This window comes from Stylophora pistillata, chromosome 12 (assembly GCF_964205215.1).
Source record: "Stylophora pistillata chromosome 12, jaStyPist1.2, whole genome shotgun sequence".
Lineage (NCBI taxonomy): Eukaryota > Metazoa > Cnidaria > Anthozoa > Scleractinia > Pocilloporidae > Stylophora > Stylophora pistillata.
In genome coordinates, this window is record NC_142530.1 from 15142501 (window position 1) to 15165015 (window position 22515).

General features: G+C 41.4%; 2 protein-coding genes and 1 pseudogene across 3 annotated transcripts in view; 1 reads left to right on the forward strand and 2 right to left on the reverse strand.

Annotated features, from left to right (window-relative positions):
* The window catches only part of LOC148718943 (uncharacterized), a 279110-nt pseudogene that overhangs the window by 129184 nt on the left and 127411 nt on the right, over positions 1-22515 (reverse strand). The gene's annotated exons all lie outside the window — the stretch shown is intronic.
* LOC148718952 (uncharacterized) lies at positions 661-1053 on the forward strand. Its single transcript, XM_088740047.1, has one exon. It carries the CDS (start codon positions 661-663, stop codon positions 1051-1053), a length of 393 nt encoding a protein of 130 aa, XP_088596173.1.
* LOC148718953 (uncharacterized) lies at positions 19638-22469 on the reverse strand. The gene has a single exon (XM_088741702.1). It carries the CDS (start codon positions 22452-22454, stop codon positions 21105-21107), a length of 1350 nt encoding a protein of 449 aa, XP_088597828.1. The 5' UTR covers positions 22455-22469; the 3' UTR covers positions 19638-21104.

The window sequence follows — 22515 nt, forward strand, 5'->3', positions numbered from 1 at the left end:
GGAGCGATCTTGTTGGCGTCCGCTTCGTCGGCCCAGTCTGTGAATGTCGAGTACACATCACGAGCTTCCTCTCCTATGACCGTCAGAAGAGTAGCAACTTGGACGGCTTCCGACTTCTTGCCTAGCTCCGCAGCTAGTGCATAGCTTGTCCACGCTAGACGAAATCTCTTCCATTTCTCTGCGGCGTTGTGATCATGAATAGCGAGCGGCTCCGGCGGCGGTAAGTTAAATCCCGATGCCATTTTCTTGTCAACTTCGATGCAGCGTGAGTCCTGTCACCGCTGCCACCATGTAAGAAAAAGCCAACTGCGTATTTGAGAATTATCAATCAAGATTTATTGGAGTTCCATCTAGTCTGGCGACGTTTACAACACGAGGCCGAAACCCTGGCGCACATGCTTGTGCAATCACGCGTAAAATAGATCTGATTGGTTAAATTAGCAATAACAGAAACATGTGGTTAAATATTAAAGTAACACAACTTGTCACAAAGACAAGGGCAGCAAATCTGACTGTGGCAACTACCGGGGCTTATCAATCCTGTCTATTGCTGGTAGGATCCTGACGCGCATCATACTGAATCGCCTGATCTTCAACATCTCCGAGCACAACCTACCAGAAGCCCAGTGTGGATTCCGTCCAGGCCGCAGCACAACTGACATGATATTTGCGGTCCGAAAAGTACAGGAGAAGTGCAGGGAACAGAATATGGATCTGTATGCAGTATATGTCGACCTGACTAAGGCGTTTGACACTGTCAACAGAGCTGCACTGTGGACAGTTCTTCAAAAACTTGGTTGCCCCAGGAAGTTTGTGAGCCTGATCCGTCTATTTCATGACAACATGACGGGTCTAGTGCTTTCTGGAGGTGAGTTGTCTGAACTCATTGAGATTACCAACGGTGTGAAACAGGGATGTGTCCTTGCCCCAGTACTGTTTAACCTCTTCTTCGCCGGCGTTCTCAGCCATGCTGTCAAAGACATCGAGGACGGAGTATACATAAGGTACAGACTGGACGGATCTCTCTTTGACCTTCGACGCCTCAATGCTTAAACCACGACAATTGAGAAACTGATCCTAAAGGCCCTCTTTGCCGACGACTGTGCCCTCATGGCTCATACAGAATCCACCCTCCAGCTCACTGTCGACAAGTTTGCTGAAGCATCCCGCCTGTTTGGCCTCACCATTAGCCTGGGAAAAACAGAAGTGCTGTTCCAGCCCGGTCCTCTCGCAACAGACCACCGCCCACTTTTAAACAAAAAAGGTAGTTCACGTGGACATGAAAAACCGTATCATCTTTACTGAATCACGATTCACAGATAAACAGGAAATCAAGTTACGATTCATGCGAAAAAAAAAGTCAATCATGCTTCACGTAAAAAGTACAGGAGACCCTCTGCAATTAAATATGGCCAAAGCTTACAACCCTTACAACCCTTATGCAACCGTTCCTTTGCTGAATAATTGCGCTTGTGCTTCACGCCTGAAGACGAAGAACACGAATTTCGAATTTTGATAGTTCTTCCGCAAGGAACGTGCCGTATAGCCTGCATTGCAGGCGTCCTATTTAGGGTGAGTTAACGTTAAGAAGTGGGCGATCGTTTATTTAACCAGCCATGTTTCATTTGTTGTCAGAGTCGACGGTGACGGTGGCGGGAAGGGGCGAGAAGACGCCTGCCCGAAGAGGCTGTTAAAAAGCAAAACGCCCCCTGATTAGTTGCGCGTCACTGCATTTCCGGAAATCAGCAGGTACCCAATCAAAAGAAGTAAATTTAAAAACCGGAAGCACTGTCTTCTGACAAAAACAAACACACGTAGAGCTGATGAGTGAAACGGTGAAGCAGTTTTTTTCGGTCAGGAAGGAAATGGCTTCTATCGACCTTACAAAACCTCCTTCGCCGTGGTCACAAATATGAGGTGATATTTGCTACACACTATATTTTCCAAACGACAATCCATGTGTAGCTGCCATTAATCCATTTGAAAATTTTTCTTCCATTTGATCGTAAACGATACTTTGAAGAAAATAAACAACTGCGCCAGAAGGTTTACGCGACATAATCTGGTTCATGCGAACCGGCATATTTTGGTAAAACGATGTTGTTGACTTTTTTTCGTCAACAAAAGAAATGCCTTCGCCAAAACTCTCCTGCTGACGAAAATACGAGTTGGTATTTACCGCACTCTATACACTGAAAACGACAATGCGACAACGAGGGTATCTGTCGTTAATCCCAAGAAAGATGCTTCTTCCATTTGATCGTAAATCATACTTCGAAGGGGAAAAACGGCAACTACGTACGCACGAAGGTTTCTCCGTCATGATATCCAAAGCTAGTTGGGAACACTGCCTGTAGATCTTGTCCAGAAACCAGTGTAGAAATTGCTTTTAAATTTTTTGTTTCGATCTCAATGCGCGATACATACCAAATTCTGGACAGCGGAATCGAAGCTAACAACTTCACCTTCAGCAGAGTTGTTTGTCTTTTTCCCGCAAGTGTGAAATTTTCAAATGACACATTTGGCTTGTGATTGACAGCTAAAGCTAAACCGTATCAATCAAAAACTTCGCGTGTGGGCGAATGGAGTTTTGCAAGATAACAATGAGTTTGGGCAGGCGTAATGTTCACTCCCCCCACCCCCACCCCAGCCCCTCTCCTTATTTTTGACTCTCACCCACCCTCTTAATACAAGTTTCATTAAAATCAAAGATGACGGCCATATTTCGTGAAGAAAATACTGGGAACTCGCTAGCCCTAATTACGCCTGCTCTGTGGGCAACGTGTCGTATTGCCATAGTGTTTTCAAACTTTTACCGTGATGTTCACAACATTTTTCAGTGGCGAGTACCAACGTTTTTCTGAACGCAACGAATTAGCTTTTGTCGTCATACTTGTTGATCACCATACGCTTTAGTGATACGAATCGCAGTATGTTAATAGTTCAGCAAAATGTGCATACTTTTAAGGCCGCGATAAAAAAGGTTCCATTTTTGTCTTCGCTGCTGGAAATGGAGGAACTATAGCAAAAGACAGCTGTGCATACAATGGTTACGTTAACAGTATCTACACGATTGCTATCACTGGATTAGACAGAGCTGGATCAGTTCCTTCATATGGAGAGGTTTGTCCAGGAATTATGGCGGCAGCGTACAGCAGAAATACGTTCGGAGAAAGGAACCCGCTCGTGAGTAGTTTTACCGTATAAAGACAAATTCCTCCGATAAATTTTAAAGATGGTACTTGCAGTGCAGTTCTCTATTTTCGTCATAAAACTTGCATCTATAATTCACTTTATCCAGCTTCGAGGAACTTAGCTATCAAAATTCATTCACTAAATTCATTGTAGCTCCCTTTTATCAGTTTTTTAGGTAGACTGAGAAAGACTTGGATCTATCTCATAACTGCTTTGCGCACATTTTTTGTCATACGTATGAATAAAATAATTATTATTGCTGCTATCATTTTTCTTTTTTTTTCTTGCTACTTTCGTGCTGCCCGCTGTTTCTTGATCGTATGTATGTACAGATGCTCTCTTTGTCAATGGGTATCAGGTTTTCCAGTATTTATATGATGGAGGAGAAAGTTATTCACTTGTGCTCAGACTCGACTTCCCTGGTTGTGGTTAACTTAGGTGAAATAAGAGAACGAAGAAATATTGAGTTTGTTCTTGATAGATAAATGTGTAAAAGCTGGCCGGTGGTAAAGCAAATGTAAAATGACAGAAATCTACTGATGAAAGGGCAAGACTGTTCCCTAAGTGCTGGAGGGCTGTATTGTGAAGGAGATTCAGTCCAATTGGGCTTGAGTTTCTCCTTTCATATTGCAAACGAAATAAACCGATTAGCATGCATAAACTGAAACTTGAAAAAAGGAACAGCCCTTTATTACCTATGTCAAGTTATTTTTTAATAACAGAAGAACAGACTGAACACTTAAATTATGATAAATTGCCTCGCGGTAATTTTCATTACAGTAACAGGATGTATCGGGAGAATTTTACTTAATTCAGTTTCGTTCACTAGCAGAAGACTTACGTCCCGTTTGAAATATACGCTTTAGGTCACGGCAGGGGAGGACGGACAGTGTGAATACCAGTTTGGTGAAGCTCTGCAGCAACCGCAATGGCGTCTGGAATAACTGCATTGACACTTGAGGCAAAGTAAGTCGTAGACATTTTTATGATTCCTCGGTTTTTCAAGAAGTAATGGCTGATAACAGATCAAATTATTATTAACGAAAACAAAATTCCTTTCTCTTGTAATTTACAACAGAAGATCATTTTTAGTTTTGTTCCTTTAAAGCTACTCGATCGTTTCACTCTTACATTACTTGTTTAACTCCTGCATGTTGTTCGCCAGCCCACAACTGACATGGCGCGACATCCAGCACATCATCGTAAGGAGTACAAGATTTCCTAAAACTCATAAGCCTCCTGTGAATGCAGCTGGCTTATCAGGTATGGAAAAATGTTCTCTAACTGTAGAAATTCCCAGGTATAAATAGATTTCTAATAGTTTTAATACGAAAGTAAATATGAAATGAAATTCGAATCGAGTAGAACATGGGTTATGTTAGGGTTGGGATTTATTCATTTTTCTTTCAAAATTAATTTGATAATTTTGTGGGATTAGAGCTATGGTTGGGTTTCAGGTGACGTCACAAGCTTTGCTGAAGTTAGTGTCCGCCATGTTGGTGTCCCTCGGGTGTCAAATTTATGATAATTAGTCGATTTCTATAGTGAAGCCCTCTCTCTTATCGCCGTATTATTTCGCCAACTACACGAATATCCAGACAGAAAAAAGCGATAAAAGTATCCGGCATTCATCTTAAGGTATCCCAGTGCTCTCTGAGTATGCCGAAAGCTTAGAGAGTTGGAAGGAAAGATGTTTGCAAAAGATCTCGGTCATTGGGGTTGACCCTGCAAGCATACCAGCCGAGAAGTTCAGTCCAAAATGCTTGCCTCCTGTGGAAGCGTCGGACTTGCTGAGTTACCTCGTTCTTGAGACCAGCTTCTACACCAAGAAGCAGTTCCAGGCGTTCAAGAGTCTAGAGGCGTTTAATCAAATGGTGTCGGGATTTGTAACCTCAGTTGTAGGCAAAGTAATCGTCGGCAAGTATGCCGTGAGAGCACGAGTTTGGCATTCACAGCATATGAATGATCCTTTAGTGAACATTTGGGTCATTTCCGAAAACGATGGGACTATTTTGTCAGCCCATTGCTTGGGATGCAAAGCTGGACTGGCTGAGTCATGCTCACATATCGCAAGTGTTTTATTTATGTTTGAGGCAACTACTAGAATTCATGGCAAGCTCGCTGGGTGTCACGAAAACACAGACACCGAAAACTCAGGTCCCTCGAAGTGTTTTCCAAGCTTTCGAAGTGCCCCATAATTCGATAGTGCATAGCATAAAGCATGAACCAATTTTTTTTATAATATAACCGGTGGAACAATGCAACAAATCCGACGCGAAAGACGGACAACAATATCAAGAGTGATTCTTCAGTGAAGCGAATCGTGACGGCGCTGATGCCGAGTCTTCTTTCGCGTTGTTTTTCTCTTTCTGCCTCATTTAAGAACTCTAGCCCAAGGGTCGCAAAATTGTCTTCGTCTTGGGACTGGTGGGCCTAGTCTCTGTTTGTATCCATTATTATCATCGCGAAATATTTAAGAATTTTAACAGAGCGACAACAAGGATCTGTGCAACGAAGTACAAAAAGGTAAACAATCGTCCCTTTCGGCTCGTCAAAATCACGCCACATTTTAATACTTTGATGTTGGAGCGAGCGCATTTGATCCCGTTAACTGTGAATGAAAAGTTCAAAATTAAAGGGAAAAATGGAGGTAAATCTAAGCTAAATGAAGTCTTGTGTCACTCTAAAATGTTTTGATACTCAACCATCGGACGATTTTGCGAAACGTGCAACTTGCGGCCTTGCTTTTGCTGCTTCAGTTGGATCAAGACCCAAAAGGTCAAAATACACGCGGGATTACCAGGAGTGATCATGAGTCGAGTTTATCTCTTGAATTTTCGAGGAGTCTGAGTTTTCGGGGTCTGAGGTCTGAGGTCTGAGTTTTCGGGGTGTGAGTTTTCGTGACACCCCAAGCTTACTTGCACTCAGGTAAAATGCTCATGGATTTTGCCGACATAGGTCAATGAAGTGCCGTATGCGAGGGCTAAAGACATCGATTTCTCATCGGCTAAGAAGCTCAAAGAAAAGCTCGACCAAAAAATCGAGGATCTACAACAGCCGCAAGCCTCGAACCATACAACAACTTCTAGTTCCTCCTGTTCTTCCCCTTGATTTGTGATGATCTTAGGTATAGCGCATTAGATCATATATATAATAAATTTTGCGCTATAGAGATAATAAAATTATTAAATTATTATACGAAAAAATCCTTAGTCTTTATGCTTTCCACTTTTGCTCGAACAGCCAACAATAATTCATAAAACCATCCCTTCTTTCTCACATGAACTCTTCGTTAGATACGGTTTGTTTACGCTCGAGGGACACCAAGATGGCGGATATTAACCGTTGCTAAGGTATTGGTCACGTGGGTGAAACCCAAGGATTGAATTTAATCGTAATGAACATTCACTTCATCACATCTTTCCAATGCCTGTTTGAAGTTTCTGGGAACGAAGTAGAAGAAAACGGTGGGAGTTAGAGAAACGCATGCGTAAGCTCTCTTCTTTAAACCTACAAAGATACTCTAGGTATTACCCAAAACAACTGCCATATCTTGATTTTAAAGGTTATTACTTCAGATTAGATTGGAACATATCAAGCATCCATTTCTCGTCCTTGTCAGAATGAAAAGTGTCAATTACCATTGTTTTCCTCTACGTTTTTGTTTTAGTCGCAACTATATGGGATTCGAATTGATGGACGCGCTGAAAATGGTCACATACGCAAAGAAATGGACAGGAGTACCAAATCAACAGAAGTGTGAGATATTTAGTTTCGTCGGGAACAGGAGGTTTGTATTTTTCACGAAATTCAAATCGATGAAGATGAGAGAGATTGCCGCATGAATCACGAAAATTAATTACTTACACTCTATCAGTGTTGACTGACGACATTTACATATCAGGACCCCGACATCATTTTTGTAAAAACAAGATAATAATACTAACAAAAGACTCTTTATTCCAAGTGTTCTTCATGTAAAGGTCCTAGTGAGCCACAAGAAATTGCGCGCTTAGTCCGTCTCTTTCTCTGCCATCTAAATTCATGAAATTTCCAGTCCATGGGTCAACCATCCAAGTGCATCCGAGCGATTAAGATATATCGAGGTCTTAAATTGACGTGGCAGTCTTCTAAAATGATCAGTAGTCTATTCTGGGTAGTTATTTTAGCGGCTTCTCGCAGTTTTCTTGTGAAATTTTGTTTGCAACTGGGACTATCGATGGCATCTTGCTTTTGTTCACATGGAAGGCCCAAAGCCGCGGAGAAGACGAAAACCCTCAGCTAGTGGAATGACATGAAGAATAGTCCTAGCATCAGAAGTGAAGCTACTAGCCAATTTGCATGGATTTTGCTGAATCAAAGTGTCGACAAACTTCGTGCGAGGCGCAAGTCGCAAGGCAAACGACCAGTAAAAATGTTAAAACATTGACAGCCTTGCACGACTTCTGTCATTTGCAAGCTATTTTAAACTTCTGCCTTCACGATGTATTTCAATGGACTTTTTCTTTGCGATGTAATTAAATGCGTTGGTTTTGAAAAAGTTGTCACTTGCCCATCAGTAAATGTTCTTCAGGTTAGGTAAAGACGGATCATACTGCGTTAAAAAAAGGCAATAGCTTTTCCTCTGTGTGCTATTTTCTTTGTTTATAAGTGACTCTTCTTTATCGGAGCAGATAATTTCAGACATTTGTTTCCCCCAAACTTCGTCGGGTATCTTCTATTCTCATTTTCAAGTGTATTTTGAATCTCTTCACCTTATTATTGAACGTTGAGCGCGTCGGATATTTTCTGAGAATGCATCATTCTTCTCCTTTATTGAATCTTTTCTTTACGTTTGGTGAAAACTGTTCACGGGCCAGCATGACTTCTGCCGGGCGTTTAGTGTAATATGAATAATTTTGTCCGCAGTTGCCTCATGTAAACAAAAACAGAGACGCGTTTTACTAAGATCCTTTAATGACTGACCGATTACTTAACTGATTCTCAATTTTTATCACTGACTGCTGAATTACCTGTCGAGTTACCAATTTGGAGCTTAAAACTGACTATTAAATCAAGTGATATGTGCTTAAAGAAATCTGGGAATGAATTCATCAACGCACGGACAAGCAGAACAAATAGCCCTTTCTGCACTCACTTAAACTTTAATCATGTTTTATGATCATCCTCTTTTTCCTTTTTTAGTGACGAACAGAAAACTTCTGAAAGAGAAACAGTACATACCTCAATGTCTTCAAAGTGTGGAGACATTCGCCCTCTGGAGCACGTCCAAGTTCGTGTCAGCCTGGAGGTTTGGCTAAGAGAGGACCTCCTGCTAACTCTGGAATCACCGAGCAAAACTATATTTTGTCTTACACAACACGGGCCTATTGATAGATTTTGGGGCTATTCGAATAATCTCACGGACAGGACCATTTTAACTTTACACCACTGTGGTGAAAATCCACAAGGCTTTTGGAAACTTAAGGCTGAATTAGGCAGCAGAGGTAAGAGGACATCTTCCATTATTTTCAGTTCACAGATTGTGAATTAAGTTTTACCATAATTTTGTATGTTTTACTATTGTCTTTTTTTTATGAAAGCAAAAATGTCTCGAGTTTCTAAGTTTAATTGCTTTTATTTTCCTTCAATAGAAAAACACCGTTCAGCGAAGCTGCATAACAAATGAAAAGAGTAATCGATACCGCTCTTGAAACAAATCTATACAATTTCTTAAACTGACAGTCTGGCATAATGGGTTTAACGGAGTGCATCGGATCTGAAACCGCAAAACTTTCATGCACTTCGCCACCGGCCACAAAACGTTTACAGACGTTATTTTCGGAAGCTTCTCTGGAAAGAAACAGACGACTAAGAATGTCCGAAAAGGTACGTTTCTGTACGGCTGAGCTATCTTTCATGAAGGATGTCAAGCTTAATTAGCTTTTTTGCTGCGTTATGTCGCAAATTGCTTTGATTTCTTTTCTCAACGCTGTAAGAAAATGGTGCGAATGTAGCAGTGGCTTCTCGATTCTAATTGGCTGCTTTCGTCGTATGATTCTTTGATTGTCACCTTTTACTGGTTAAATTCATGATTTTAGTCCGCAAAATACGTCATAGTACCAGAAAGTAACAATGATGTGCACTCTATCGCGGGTGTGGAAAATAGGTTCGTATTTAATTTATTTACGGCTTTTCAGTTTTTCTTTTTTCTTTCGAGTTTTAATGCAGAGAGATAAGTCGAGTATACAGTAAAGCGGTTCCCTCCTTAGCCGCTATCGACCGTACAAAATCACGAAACAAAACAGTTACAGCGATTATATATTCGCGAGCGAGAAACATTTCTGTACATTTTTGTATAATATACCACGAACGTTGTCTTTGGGTAAATATTTCGAACGATAAATTTTCATATAAGCTCTACGATGAAACAGATAACAAGAAAAATACGTAAGTGCACAGAGAATAAAATATGAAACATTTACTTCTGATCATTTTCTAAAAGGTTTCTTGCAGAGATCGGTGGTAGCAGCCGATAATGGGCTCTTATGCGTGGTTGTTTCGAAGTCACTTTACTATATTCTCTCCAATCCACCGTCGGGTACTCATTTTGCTGATTCTCCGACGACCTTGCGTTTGAAATAAAAACACTGTAGATACCTAGGTGAAGGCCTGAAGCAATTAAGAACTGATTTTTTCTTCGAAAAAAATTTTTAACTGTGTGCCTCCTCTGCACACATAGGTTACGTCGGGTATATCGTTCAAGTTACCAGCAGATATTTTGCGAGGATGAGCACCAATACTCGGATAAAGTTAATTGGCGTTTAAGTCAAACAGATGAACACGAGCTAATATCTGGTAAAAAGGGATGGTCATGTGGCAGGTAAGAACTAAATGATAAACTCTTGACGTCTCAAGCGTTTTTGATGCACAACGTTTGGGTCTTCGGTCCTCTTCCGGTGGAACATTTTAAATTAACGAGTTACAAAAATAAGAAAGCTTAACTTCCTAAAGCGCTTAGAAAGTCGCTGATATTCAGAGTAGACCGGGAGGATGTACATTAACGTTCAGACATATACAATAAAAAAGAAAGGAAACACACACGAAGGCGCAAGCAGGGAAAACGCATCACTCTTACAGAAATGTCTTAAATTACAAAGTGTACTATAATTACTGAGCCACTTAAACAAATAAGATTCTTCGATCTGAATTCGCGCCTTGAAATTTGAGTATTTATCACTGTACGTTTCTTCTTAGTAAAACTAATTTTGAGAATTCCTGCGTTCAATACAATTGGAATGAACTGCCAGCTCACTGTTTTCTTATTGTCGAGAGTGGATGAGTTATGGTTACGAAACTGTACAGTTTTTCATTCAGTTGATATAAATCTTACGTAGTACAGTTATCATTTGTTACACGATGGGTTGTACACGTTCATCTTCGATTGATCTTGCATGTACGTCTGTGCCAAAGCTCTAACAACTAGAGTCGTGGATTAATAACTTCTTGTATAGGTCAGATCTTGAAGAGCATTTAAAACAATCTCCTATTTCTCCTTTTCCCTGATTCAACTTCTCTCCATCTTGGAGCTCATCCTGGAGGTTCAGTGTGCGTTCCGAAACATTGCATGTATGCTTCGAATGAACCGAACCAAATTCAATGGTTGAAAGTGTTACGGGAAAATTGAGAGATTTTTCCCTGTGGATGCTTAAGCATATTTATTCGTTGTTTTCGGAATCTTAGCATTCACAATTCATGCGAGTTTCTTTCATTGCGATTTTTTAAAAAGATAAAAAGCCACAGTACATTTTGAATAGTCAAGTTAAATTGTACAGCTGCATCTGCATACTTTTGTTGTTCAATTGTAGTGGAAATTTAGGTAAATATAAATGTTGATGGTCTCTCTGACAAAATTAGTTCTCGTGGTAGTTGGAAGCTGAGTTTATACTCGAAATTTTAATTTCTTTTCATACGATAGTTTCCACATCAACCTTGCATAAATATGCAGAAACTTTTAATTACTTTTCCACTCTTATTTCCTAAGATGCGCTGCTGCAATGAAGATAAGTACACTTTCCATACCAGAGTTGTGAATTCTCTCCTAAGTTTACTATTTTTAATGGCCTCGAGTTTATTGCATTCATCCTCTTAATTTGGAATTCTTTCCGTCGTAGAAAGAGTTGGGAACATTTAAGTAGTTTTCGTTTAACTTAAAAGAGATCTATACCGCTTCCTTTGTTCTGCTGTTTAAATATGGTCGATTTGGATAACAATAGAACCTCGCACCAGTTCAATACTTAAGTAACCACTTCGTAAAGGTTTTCCGATTACATCCTTGATTACAAACTTGTGTACGCTAGAGGTCACGTCGCTTGTTGGCCTGACCTTGAATAAAGTTTACTGTGGAACCGAACGCTGTCTCATCCTTGACGTCCGTATGAGCTCACTCGAAGTAGTTCTCCGTTTACCAGGAAATCGTGATGAGTTTCCGTTCTCGCTGCCGAGTGGTCTCTACCGTGTTATCTCCCCCAGTTATTGTTGTGCCGTCCGCGAAGGTTCAGTTTTTCCAGTTAGCACGCGAAAAACTATCGTCACAAAAAAAATTGATGTACTCGAAAAACCCTCTCTGACACTTAAAGGAAACTACCTACAATGCAGTATCCAGACTGGCGATCGACTCATCGATAAATCCCACAGCTAAACCAAAATAACTGCATCGGTTTTAGGGGCCCATTGCCGTTCCATGAAAATCGACAATTATTGGTATGCGGGCAAACCAAAGCTCGAGAATAACTGTAAGTTTCGAGGAATATGTAATGTCTAGTGGCAAATATAGTAGCATACTTTCGTCCAGCATGGAGGCTTTTGTGTTAATTATCCGTCAAATATTTTATTTTTACAGCGAGCGCGACGAAAAGTTGAAATTATGAGTAAGAAGTGTTCCACTGAGTTAATGTCTGCAAACCTTGAAGCTGTAATTTTCGGCGTGCAGCGGAGAATGTTGCAAACATTCACTCTCAATGACTTCGCGTGGTTGCTCCGAAAGGCGGATAAAACCGATACAAAATTCTCGCTTGTGAAAAAAATCGTATCAGCATTCTCTTTATTAATGAGAAAAATCGTATGACCAATGGGACTACTTCTCATCAAAGAGAGATGATTTTTATTCGATGAGTTTGCACTGAGTAAATCTCAGTACACTTTCTATGTGCAACTCTCTAAAGATAGCCGAGGATATGTATGTATATTCCCTATTATCAAGGAAGAGTGAACTCCTCGGCTTTCTTTAGAGAGTTGCACATAAAAGGTGTACTGAGATTTATTCAGTGCAGACTAACCAAATAAAAGTCGTCTCTCTTTGATGCAAGTAGTCCCATTAGTCATAAGATTTTTTCTCATTAAGAAAAAAAAACCGTTTTCTATCAAACCTTTCAACTGAAAAAAAGATGCATATATTTCATACATATTATTAAATTGCAACGTTTTCGAAAACAGGTGTATGTGTATATACCTACATACATACATCCATATATACCTATATACAAGAGTCTCTCTGTTTACGTCCTTCATATTTATCCTTGCTTCATGCACTCCGCGGCTTAATAAAGGAGACTGCACTCCAGATCTACACAGCCCTACCGGCCACAACAACCAACATATTATATTCTCATGGTTTCGTTCTACCTTTTATCGTGGTAGATGTCTTGGTCAAACCTTCAGTGTACGACCGCTACTTCACATTAAGTCAAACCGGAAATATCACAGCTCTGCATTACTCTTATTCTTAATTGCGAGTGGTGATGTGGAACTTAACCCTGGCCCCACGTCGACACTTCCGAAAGGGCTTCCCTTTGAGTGCACCAAAGCTGTTTGGCAACTACATCGGCTACATGCAAAATTAATTTCGAGTGAGCTCCATCAACATTTTCTCTTACTGTACAAGAGCCATGACATCACACCACCGGGTCTAACTGTAAAATTAACACCACTAGTCGGATCTACAGACCTCCTCGATCAATGGAATGACGCTACTAAGGAATGCTCAAACCGTTTAATTGACCTCCTCGTTAAATCACACAAAGCTAAAAGCGTGACACAGAAATCAAATCGAGAGTAAAGAAAATATCCTAACCGATAAATTGTCAACGTCACAACTTGAAGTACTTAAACACTGACTTCAGTTTCAAAATGAGAATACTCATCGATTCTTGACCTCAAGAAAACAAGAGAAACTTCACCAAAACATTGCCCTGCAAAAGTCTAAAGTAAGTAAACACAAAACACCTTCATTGCCCACACCTATATGTAATGATTATCGACCCTAGGATGCCTATTCATTTACGTCACCTTCATCGGCCTCAACATCACACAATCGCCCAGGACCGAAAAAAGTACGGCTAAACCGTAAAAAATCTACTCCACTGATGCATGGAAATCATCAAGTTAACGCAGAACCCACACTAGTAGATTGCATAATGTACACCACACACCTCCAAACTCGTCCTTTAGTCAGATCAACAACACAACTGGACGTGACAACCAGGGTAATAATCCTGTAATTGCATCCGGCCAATTCACACCTGTGAACTCAGGCCATTCACCAGATCATAATCATCACAGACGGACCCACCGTGGCAGACGCAACACGAAACCACGAGCTAATTATAACAACTTCGAAAATGTTATCAATCTCTCGGACCGCACATTATCGGAGCACGAACTCAGGATCTTAAGTAAAGGTCTGAAATTTGTCCCTACGCCGACAAATGTAAACAAAACTGAACTCATTACTGACATCAAACAATTGGGTCGCCGAATGCGTTTAAGGGAATACTTTGGTAATGACGACAATAGTAACACAGAGCTTGACGATGACAACACCTACAAGAAACCATTGAATTGGACGCCATCTCCGGGCAGAGATCTAGCCTTAGACTGCTATTTAATTGGAGTAGAAAGTGCCATCTTGCAACACGCGCCCCACAACGCGCAACGCTCTAACGTCACTAGGCTAGAACGCGAAGCTATCAAATCGCTTAAACGTGATATTGGTATTGTTATTTTCCAAGCTGACAAAGGCGCAGCAGTAGTAGTGCAAAACAAAAGGGACTGTCTAACAGAAGCTTACAAGCAATTAAATGGTACTGATGAAAACGGTAACAAGGTATATAAACATGTGGCCAGCGACCCCACGTCTGACTTCGTCATCAGAGTAAAAGAAACTGTACAAGAGGCCCACTCCAAGGGTGTAATCAACACCAATACAGCAGAGTATCTTGTAATGGAAAATGCTCAACCAGGAAATATCTATTTCTTACCTAAAATCCACAAACCGCAACGCCCACCTCCCGCTCGACCGATTTTTAACACCATCAAATCTGCCACAACTAACATCTCTAAGTGGATTGATGATCAACTACAGCGACTGGTCGAGAAACTACCCTCCCATCTCAAGGACAACAACGACTTTCTCTGTAAACTTGTCGAACTCAACAAAAGTCATACCTTACCGCTAGAGACTACTTTAGTAACATGGGACGTGAAATCCCTCTACACTAACATCCCACATGATGGTGGCATGGAAGCATGCGACTATTTCATGCGCCTTAATAATTTTGCAAATAACAGAGGGGAAACTATCGGGAAATTCATCAATCTCGTTCTAACTTGTAATAACCTAACCTTTCAAGGCAAACATTACATTCAACAAACAGGAACAGCTATGGGAACACGAATGGCGCCGAGTTACGCAAATCTCTACATGGGTCGCCTTGAGAATCGCTTTTTGATAGAAGCTACTGACCAACCTCTTGTCCGGTTCAGATACATTGATGACATTTTTTCCATATGGACACACGGCGAAGAAAAACTCAAAAACTTCTTTAACAAATGTAACTCCTTTGACTCACACATCAAGTTTGAACAAACCACATCAACTACAAGCATCCCTTTCCTAGACGTGCAAGTAATCATCAAAAACAACGGCGAACTTAGCACAGACTTATATACAAAACCTACCGATACCCACCAATACCTAAACTGGACCAGCTGTCATCTACGACACACTAAAACATCCATTCCATACAGCTTGGCATTGAGACTACGACGCATCTGCTCCGACAACGAGTTTTTTGAAAAACGAGCACGTGAGCTACACAACATACTACTTCAGCGAGGTTACAAGAATAAGTTGATTAAGGAATGTATCATGAAAGCAAGGAGAACGTCAAGGCAGGAAGCGCTCACAAGCAAACCTATTTCCTCCACTGACCGTGTACCACTTGTAATAACTTACAACTCAGCACTGCCAAACATCCACAAAATCCTCAAGGAGCACCATCAAATACTCTTGACATCGTCCAACACACAGGCCATATTCAAAGAAACACCTCTCGTTGCCTATCGAAAAGGGCGTAATTTAACACAGATGCTTACCCACAAAAGACTGCGATCGCCGATAGCCGCTGACACAACCCCCTCCACTGATGATTCCCCACACGGTATAAGCAGTCCACACATTCAAGTTCCATCTGACACTACCTGTACAATCTGTGGTCGAGTATTCAAAACTAACAAAAATCTCAAAATTCATTTCTCTCATAAACATAAAAAGCAGAAACCATTGCAATCCACTAGTCCCGGATTCTGGCCCTGTAGGGCTGACATAAGATGCAACTGCTGCAAAACATACGGGCAATTTACAGGGTCAGTTAAAAGCAGCACTACAGGAGAAACGATAACACTGGGACAACACACGTCATGCTAGACTAGCAATGTGATATACCTGATTGAATGCAGCAAATGTAACGATCAGTACGTAGGCGAGACAGGTCACCCAATTCACCACCGTGGCAATCAACACCGTAACGACATCAAGGGTGGACATAAAAACATACCCTCTGTCAGACATTTTAAGAACTGTGGAGTCGACCATCTTAAACTTACGGTTATTGAAAAAGCTAGAAGTCAAAATCAAGAAATCAGAAAAGCAAGAGAAAATTATTGGATATTAAGACCCAATCCTATTATCAATAAGCTTACTACATGAATTATAACTACTTTAACTTATCTATTTTAGACACCATGACACGTTTCGCTGTTATCTATTCTATTATTATATTATTACGTCATGACATGTTTACTGTTGACACGAATTTTAAATTTGAATATTGCTCATGTAATTGGTATGCTCCTGAGGAAGACCGAGACGGTCGAAACGTCGAGCTATTAAACCAACAAAGCTACATTGGATTTGGCCTCTTGACCATTACATTTCTGCTCCTATTTACGTTATTTCAAGAGCACACGATCGCTTCAGTGATCCTCCAGGCAGCACGTTTGAGACTGATCAGCATCGTTTGTGGGACCCCTTACAAGCTTCTACTAACTAGCTGCAGACACACACATATATATATATACTGTTTCGGCCTTCTGGGCCTCATCAGTGCAGTGCTAATGCTAGGATGGGGGAGAACCGTATGAATGTATGTATGTATATATATATATATATATATATATATATATATAACTGCAGACAGTACTGTTTCGGCCTTCTGGGCCTCATCAGTGCAGTGCTAATGCTAGGATGGGGGAGAACCGAGACTGTCACCCCAAACGACCCAACCTTTGTGGTATCTATATATATACTGTTTCGGCCTTCTGGGCCTCATCAGTGCAGTGCTAATGCTAGGATGGGGGAGAACCGTATGAATGTATGTATGTATATATATATATATATATATATATATATATATAACTGCAGACAGTGCACACTGTTTCGACCTATGTGGGTCTCATCAGTGCAGTGCAGACACTGGGCCAAGCTCTGGAATAAACCATTGCCTGGGCGCTACACTTGTGGGACCAAGTGCAGGCATGTTGCCATGCGAGAGTGCTCAAATCACAACTAAGGTGATGAGCTTCGCCCGAAGGCTAAGTGCATGGCAACCCCAGTGTAGAGTGCTCAATCGCAAGGTAGCCAAAAGGCAAAGCCAAGCGAGAGCTATCTATATATATATATACATATATAACTAACTGCAGACAGTACTTTTTTTTTTTAAAAATATAAAAGCCTGGAGACCAGGCGGTTTTATTTCGTCAATGATATCTATTTACAATTCTAATTGATTAAAGTATTCGAATTAAATTATGAGTTACTTAAGTGTTTACAGGTCTCCATTAACTAATGACATTTTCTCTTACAGGCGGCACGAACAGCGCACGGGCTATAACAGCCCGGAGTAAGCGCCCACCTGTAAGAGCTAACAAAGTTCTATTTACAAGTTTTCTATTTATAAAGTTCTATTTACTATTTACAAAGAGTTTTGTCCCGACCATGTGGGGCGCAAACAGCGCGCGGGCCTGTAGCCCGGAGTAAGGACCCCTCATGGGCGAGGTTTAACAAGTTTTATTATATACAAAGGTTCAGGGGGGAGCAAGAGAGGGAAAGAAGACAGGTTTACCAGCATCGGCCGAACAAAATGCGTTTTTAAAAGACCAAAAATTCCTTAAGGTATCAGTGTCGCTGCTAAGAATTCTGAGTTGGACATCTTTTTTAATTAAGTCGATAATCGCGTTGGAGCTCAAAAGAGAACCTTCGAAGGTAGCTTTATTTCTGGCAAGCCAACACCAATATATGATGGTTGCCTTGAGAAAGTTAGATAAGGATATACTGGTGGTAGATTGGTCTAGGGAAAAGGGGTAATAGATAGAGGTAGGGGAGATGGAGAAGGGGGAGTCGAGTAGAACACGAAAAAGGGGAGAGAAATAGTCCCAGACTTTCACAACTCTGGGACATCCCAAGAAACAGTGTTCAATAGTTTCTGTTTTACCGCAGATCGCGCATTTGTCATTATTGATGTATCCCCAAGACTTTAGGAGATATCTTACGCGGATCATTCTATGGATCAATAGCCAAATTAGATCGTTCTTCTTGTTCTCAATTAGCTTTAGGCGAGACTTGCGCCACACCCAGGCCCAACGATTGATGGGGCGGTCCATAGCAGACGCCCAAAAACCGGAGCACCGGGGTGCAACGCAGACGGGGTCAAGCAACAAAAGATATAAATTCTTACTGGTGAGTAGATCAGGTAAGGCACCAGTTTTCTGATGCAAGGTACGGAAATTATCTAAACAAAGCCGGTAGTAATTGGAAGGAAGGAAGGAAGAGGGGCCAGAATTTGTGGGAAAAGAAAAACGGGGATCTAGAATAGTTAGCTTATGTCCTAAAAAATATCGAGCTAGGTAATGCCATTTGGATGTGCCAAAGTCATCTCTTAAACTGGAAAAAACAGAAAGGCGCAGGCTAGCGCACTTAGCTTTAAAATTAACGACGTTGAGGCCCCCAGAGGATGGGGGCGCACAACAGCGATCGCGAGTTACATTTTCCATTTTTCCTTTCCAGATAAAAGGCCAAATGATCGACTTAAAGCTATCGTGCACCCAACGGGGTGGGGGGATGACTTTAGCAACGTGCCATAAACGGCTTGCGCGTAAAGTGTTTACAATTAAGGTTCTACCGACAAAAGACAGGTCTCTTTGTTTCCAAAGATTTAGAACCGAACTTAGTTTGTCTAATTTGGCCCGCCAATTGTCGTCGTCGACATTGACGAGGCCGTTTGAGAAGTAAACACCAAGCACTCTCATTTTAGTGACCCATTTAAGGCCATAGGGAGATTCAATTCTAGTTCGCCATTTTCCTAACCACATTGCTTCAGATTTGGACGTGTTCAGTTTAGCGCCAGATCCTTGTTCAAATTTTGATACGACTCGGAGAAGTGAAGAAAGAGATCTTTCGGATTTTAAGATGCAAGTAGCATCGTCAGCGTACTGGGATATTTTGTATTGAAGGCCCCCTGCTCCGGGGAGCAGGAAACCTTCAATATCTTTACAATTACGGATTTGCGTTGATAATACTTCTGAAACTAGCACATAAAGGAGAGGAGATAATGGGCATCCTTGTCTCACCCCTCTTCTTAAGTGGACAGGGGGGGACAGGGAGCCATTAACAATGATTCTAGAGAAGGCTTTAGAATAAAATAGTTCGACCCACCCACAAAAGGAGGGGCCGAAACCAAATTTACGCAATACTCTCATCATGAATTCGTGGTCAACTCGGTCAAAAGCTTTTTCTTGATCTAAGGAAATGAGAATACCTGGTTCATTAGTTTTGTCAATCATGTCAAGGGCATCACGAAGTAAGGCCAAATTTGAGAAGATAGTGCGGCCGACCACGCCGCACGTTTGGTCTGAATGCACGATGGAGTTCATGACTTTTTTCAATCGTTCAGTGATGATTTTAGATGCTAACTTGTAGTCAGTGTTTAACAAGGAAATTGGGCGCCAATTTTTTGCGAGGCGTCGATCATCTTTTTTGTGGATGAGTCGTAGGAGGCCCTCGTACTGGCTATCCGCGAGGGAGCCAGCAAGAAAGGCCTCGTTCAAAACAGAAAGGAGATATTCGCTCAAATCGTTCCAAAAACACGAGTAAAATTCTGTTGGGAGACCATCAGAACCGGGTGACTTGCCGGTCTGAAGGCCTTCCAATGCAGTAAGTAATTCTTTATTAGAAAAAGGGCCTTCACATAGATTGCGCTCATAATCAGTCAGTGAAAATTCGAGGTCGTCAATTATTTCAGTTTGAATTCGCATATCAAGAGGATCTTTGGTGAATAAATTCTTGTAGAAATTGGTTAAAATTCTTTCAAGATCATTTTGAGAATTTCTGAGAACACCGTTCTCGTCAAAAAAAGATTCAAAACTATTCATGTCAGCTCGTTTTTTCTCCAGACGGAAGAAATAGCGTGTTGGTTTCTCGCCTTCTTCGAACCATTGTGCTCGGGAGCGGACTTTAGCTCCTTCGGCTTCTTTCGAGATTAGAGAGGACAATTGGCTTTCCAAATCGCTAATTACACCTGGGTTATTTAAGCGATTAGAATGTAAAGCGTTTTTAGCATGGGTTAATTGCTTAGTAATTAGGATTCTTTTGGCATTTGCTATTCTCTGTTTACGGATACAGTGTGAAATACTTGTTTTGCGGATTTCAATTTTTAGAGCATCCCACCATTCGCGAAGGGAGGCGAATTCGGGAATTTTAAGCTTAAAGTTATTAATCGATTTTGACATAATGTTTTTAAATTCTACATCTGAGAGTAAAGAGCTGTTGAACTTCCAAATTCCAGGACCGTGATTAGAAGGGTTAGTCGTTAGTTCAATTTTTACAAAGTCATGATCGGATAGGTCGTATACGCATGGAAGAATATTACATTTCGTTACTAGGGTTAAGCCTTTAGCGACGAGAAAGCGGTCAATTCTAGATGCCTGGGTATGGTCTTTGTTAGACCAGGTGAAAGTTACTTTGCGCGGGTTGTTTTTGCGCCAAATGTCTGTAAGTGAGAAGTCAGCACAAAGGGATCGGAGAAGTTTTTGATCAGACAATAGGATGGCGGAACAATTTAATTTATCTAGGACATTGTCTACACAATTAAAGTCTCCCCCGATCACTAGATCCCCTTGGGGGAGAAAGTAATTGTGCAGACAAGAGAAAAAACTTTTACGATCCGAAATAGTATTGGGAGAGTAAATGTTTACTAAATTTAGTTTAGAATTATAGTAGTCAATGAGTAAGCTCAATATTCTTCCTTCGGAATCGGTCAAAAAACGGATAATTTTGCCTGGGAAGTTTAGAGAAAAGAGGATGGCAACACCGGCAGACCTGCCAGTCCCGAAGGACCACAGACATTTGCCGCGCCAGAGTATTTCGAATTCCTCCGCTTGTTTTTTGCATGAGACATGTGTTTCTTGTAAAAGGATTATGTCACAGTTTGAATAATTTAATTCTTGAATAATTTTTCGACTTTTACTGGAGGACCCGAGTCCTCGCACATTTAGAGAAATTATTTTAAGCTTACTCATTGAATATAAATAAAAAATTAATGTCTGTACCGCCTTCTCCTAGGTTTAACTCTCTCCCATCCATCATCATCAGTTTCGGAGCCAGAGTAGTCACGGCGGGAAGATCTATCGCGGTCATCGCGGCCGCGATAATAATCTCGATCGTTTCTATCTCTCTCTCTTCTGTCGTCTCTCCGGTCATCTCTTCGTTCTTCTCGATCGTCCCTCCCTCGCTCGTCTCTTCGTTCTCTTGGTCGTTCTCTTCTACCTTCGTCGCGTTGTTGTTCTCGTTGTTTCTCTTGATCTTGTTGTTTCTGTTGTTCTTGCTGTTTCTGCTTTTCTAGTAATTTCTGTTGTTCTTCTTGTTGTCGCTGTTGTTCTCTCTGTTGTTGTAGTTTTTTCTGCCTTTCTTCTCTTTCCTTGGCGCGCTGGGCTCGCTCTTGTTTCTTTTCCTCTTCAGTTTTAGGTGGCGTTGGCTCACTGTCGACGTTCGCGCTGAAGAGCAGGAAGGGGCATTGAGGCATGGAATGGTTGTCCGCTAAACAAACGGAACATCTTGGCGAGTCTTTACATTCTTGAGCTCGATGCCCAGGGCATTCACAATTAAAACAACGGACTGCAGAGCAGTCTTTGGCCATGTGGTCAGTAGCTCCACAATTCCGGCAAGCTTTTGGCTGATTTGGGTACCATATTTTAATAGGTTCACCAGCTATGTTGATGTTGGCAGGGATAGTTCGATGTAGCGCCATTCGAGCCGTTCTTACTCCATTCTCGATATGTTGTGCAATTTTGTCGCGCCGAAATGAAAGGACACGACCGTAGTGGCTGAGTCGGCCAATCACGGCAGTGTCGGGTAGTTCAGCGGGGGCTTCATGGATCTTGACGAGGACCAAACGATTTTCGCAGTCGCCCAAGAACACTTTGAGACCGGCAATCACGACAAAAGGTGTTTCAAGAGCGGCTTCTTTAGCTGCACGGCTCTTAAAAGTTACGATCCAAGATCTATTGGACGCCTTTCTCTGGATTCCGGTGATAGCGTCAATATCGATTTCTGCCGCGTCAAAAGCTTCGAGAATTATTTGCGATGTGACGATTGTATCAACGCTAAAATAGATTGAGCGATCCTTCGTGATTTTACTTTGACTAGGAGCATTCAAAAAAGGCACGGCCTTAAATTTCACACCCTTATTTTCCAGATTTTTCAGTACCTCAGGGATTTCGATTTCCACGTCTGCGTCCCAGGACTGTGAACCTTCTACCACGCTTGCGTCTACGACGTCTCCTGGATTCGCTGTCGAGTTATCGGTAGTAAACTGGCTGATATTTTCACTTTCCTGGCTGTCCATGTTGACCAATTGCTGCAAAAGCAAGAAAAATAAACTTTTCATAAGCCTTTTAACTCAGGAGGCCGAGAAGCTTTTTACTGTTTCGGCCTTCTGGGCCTCATCA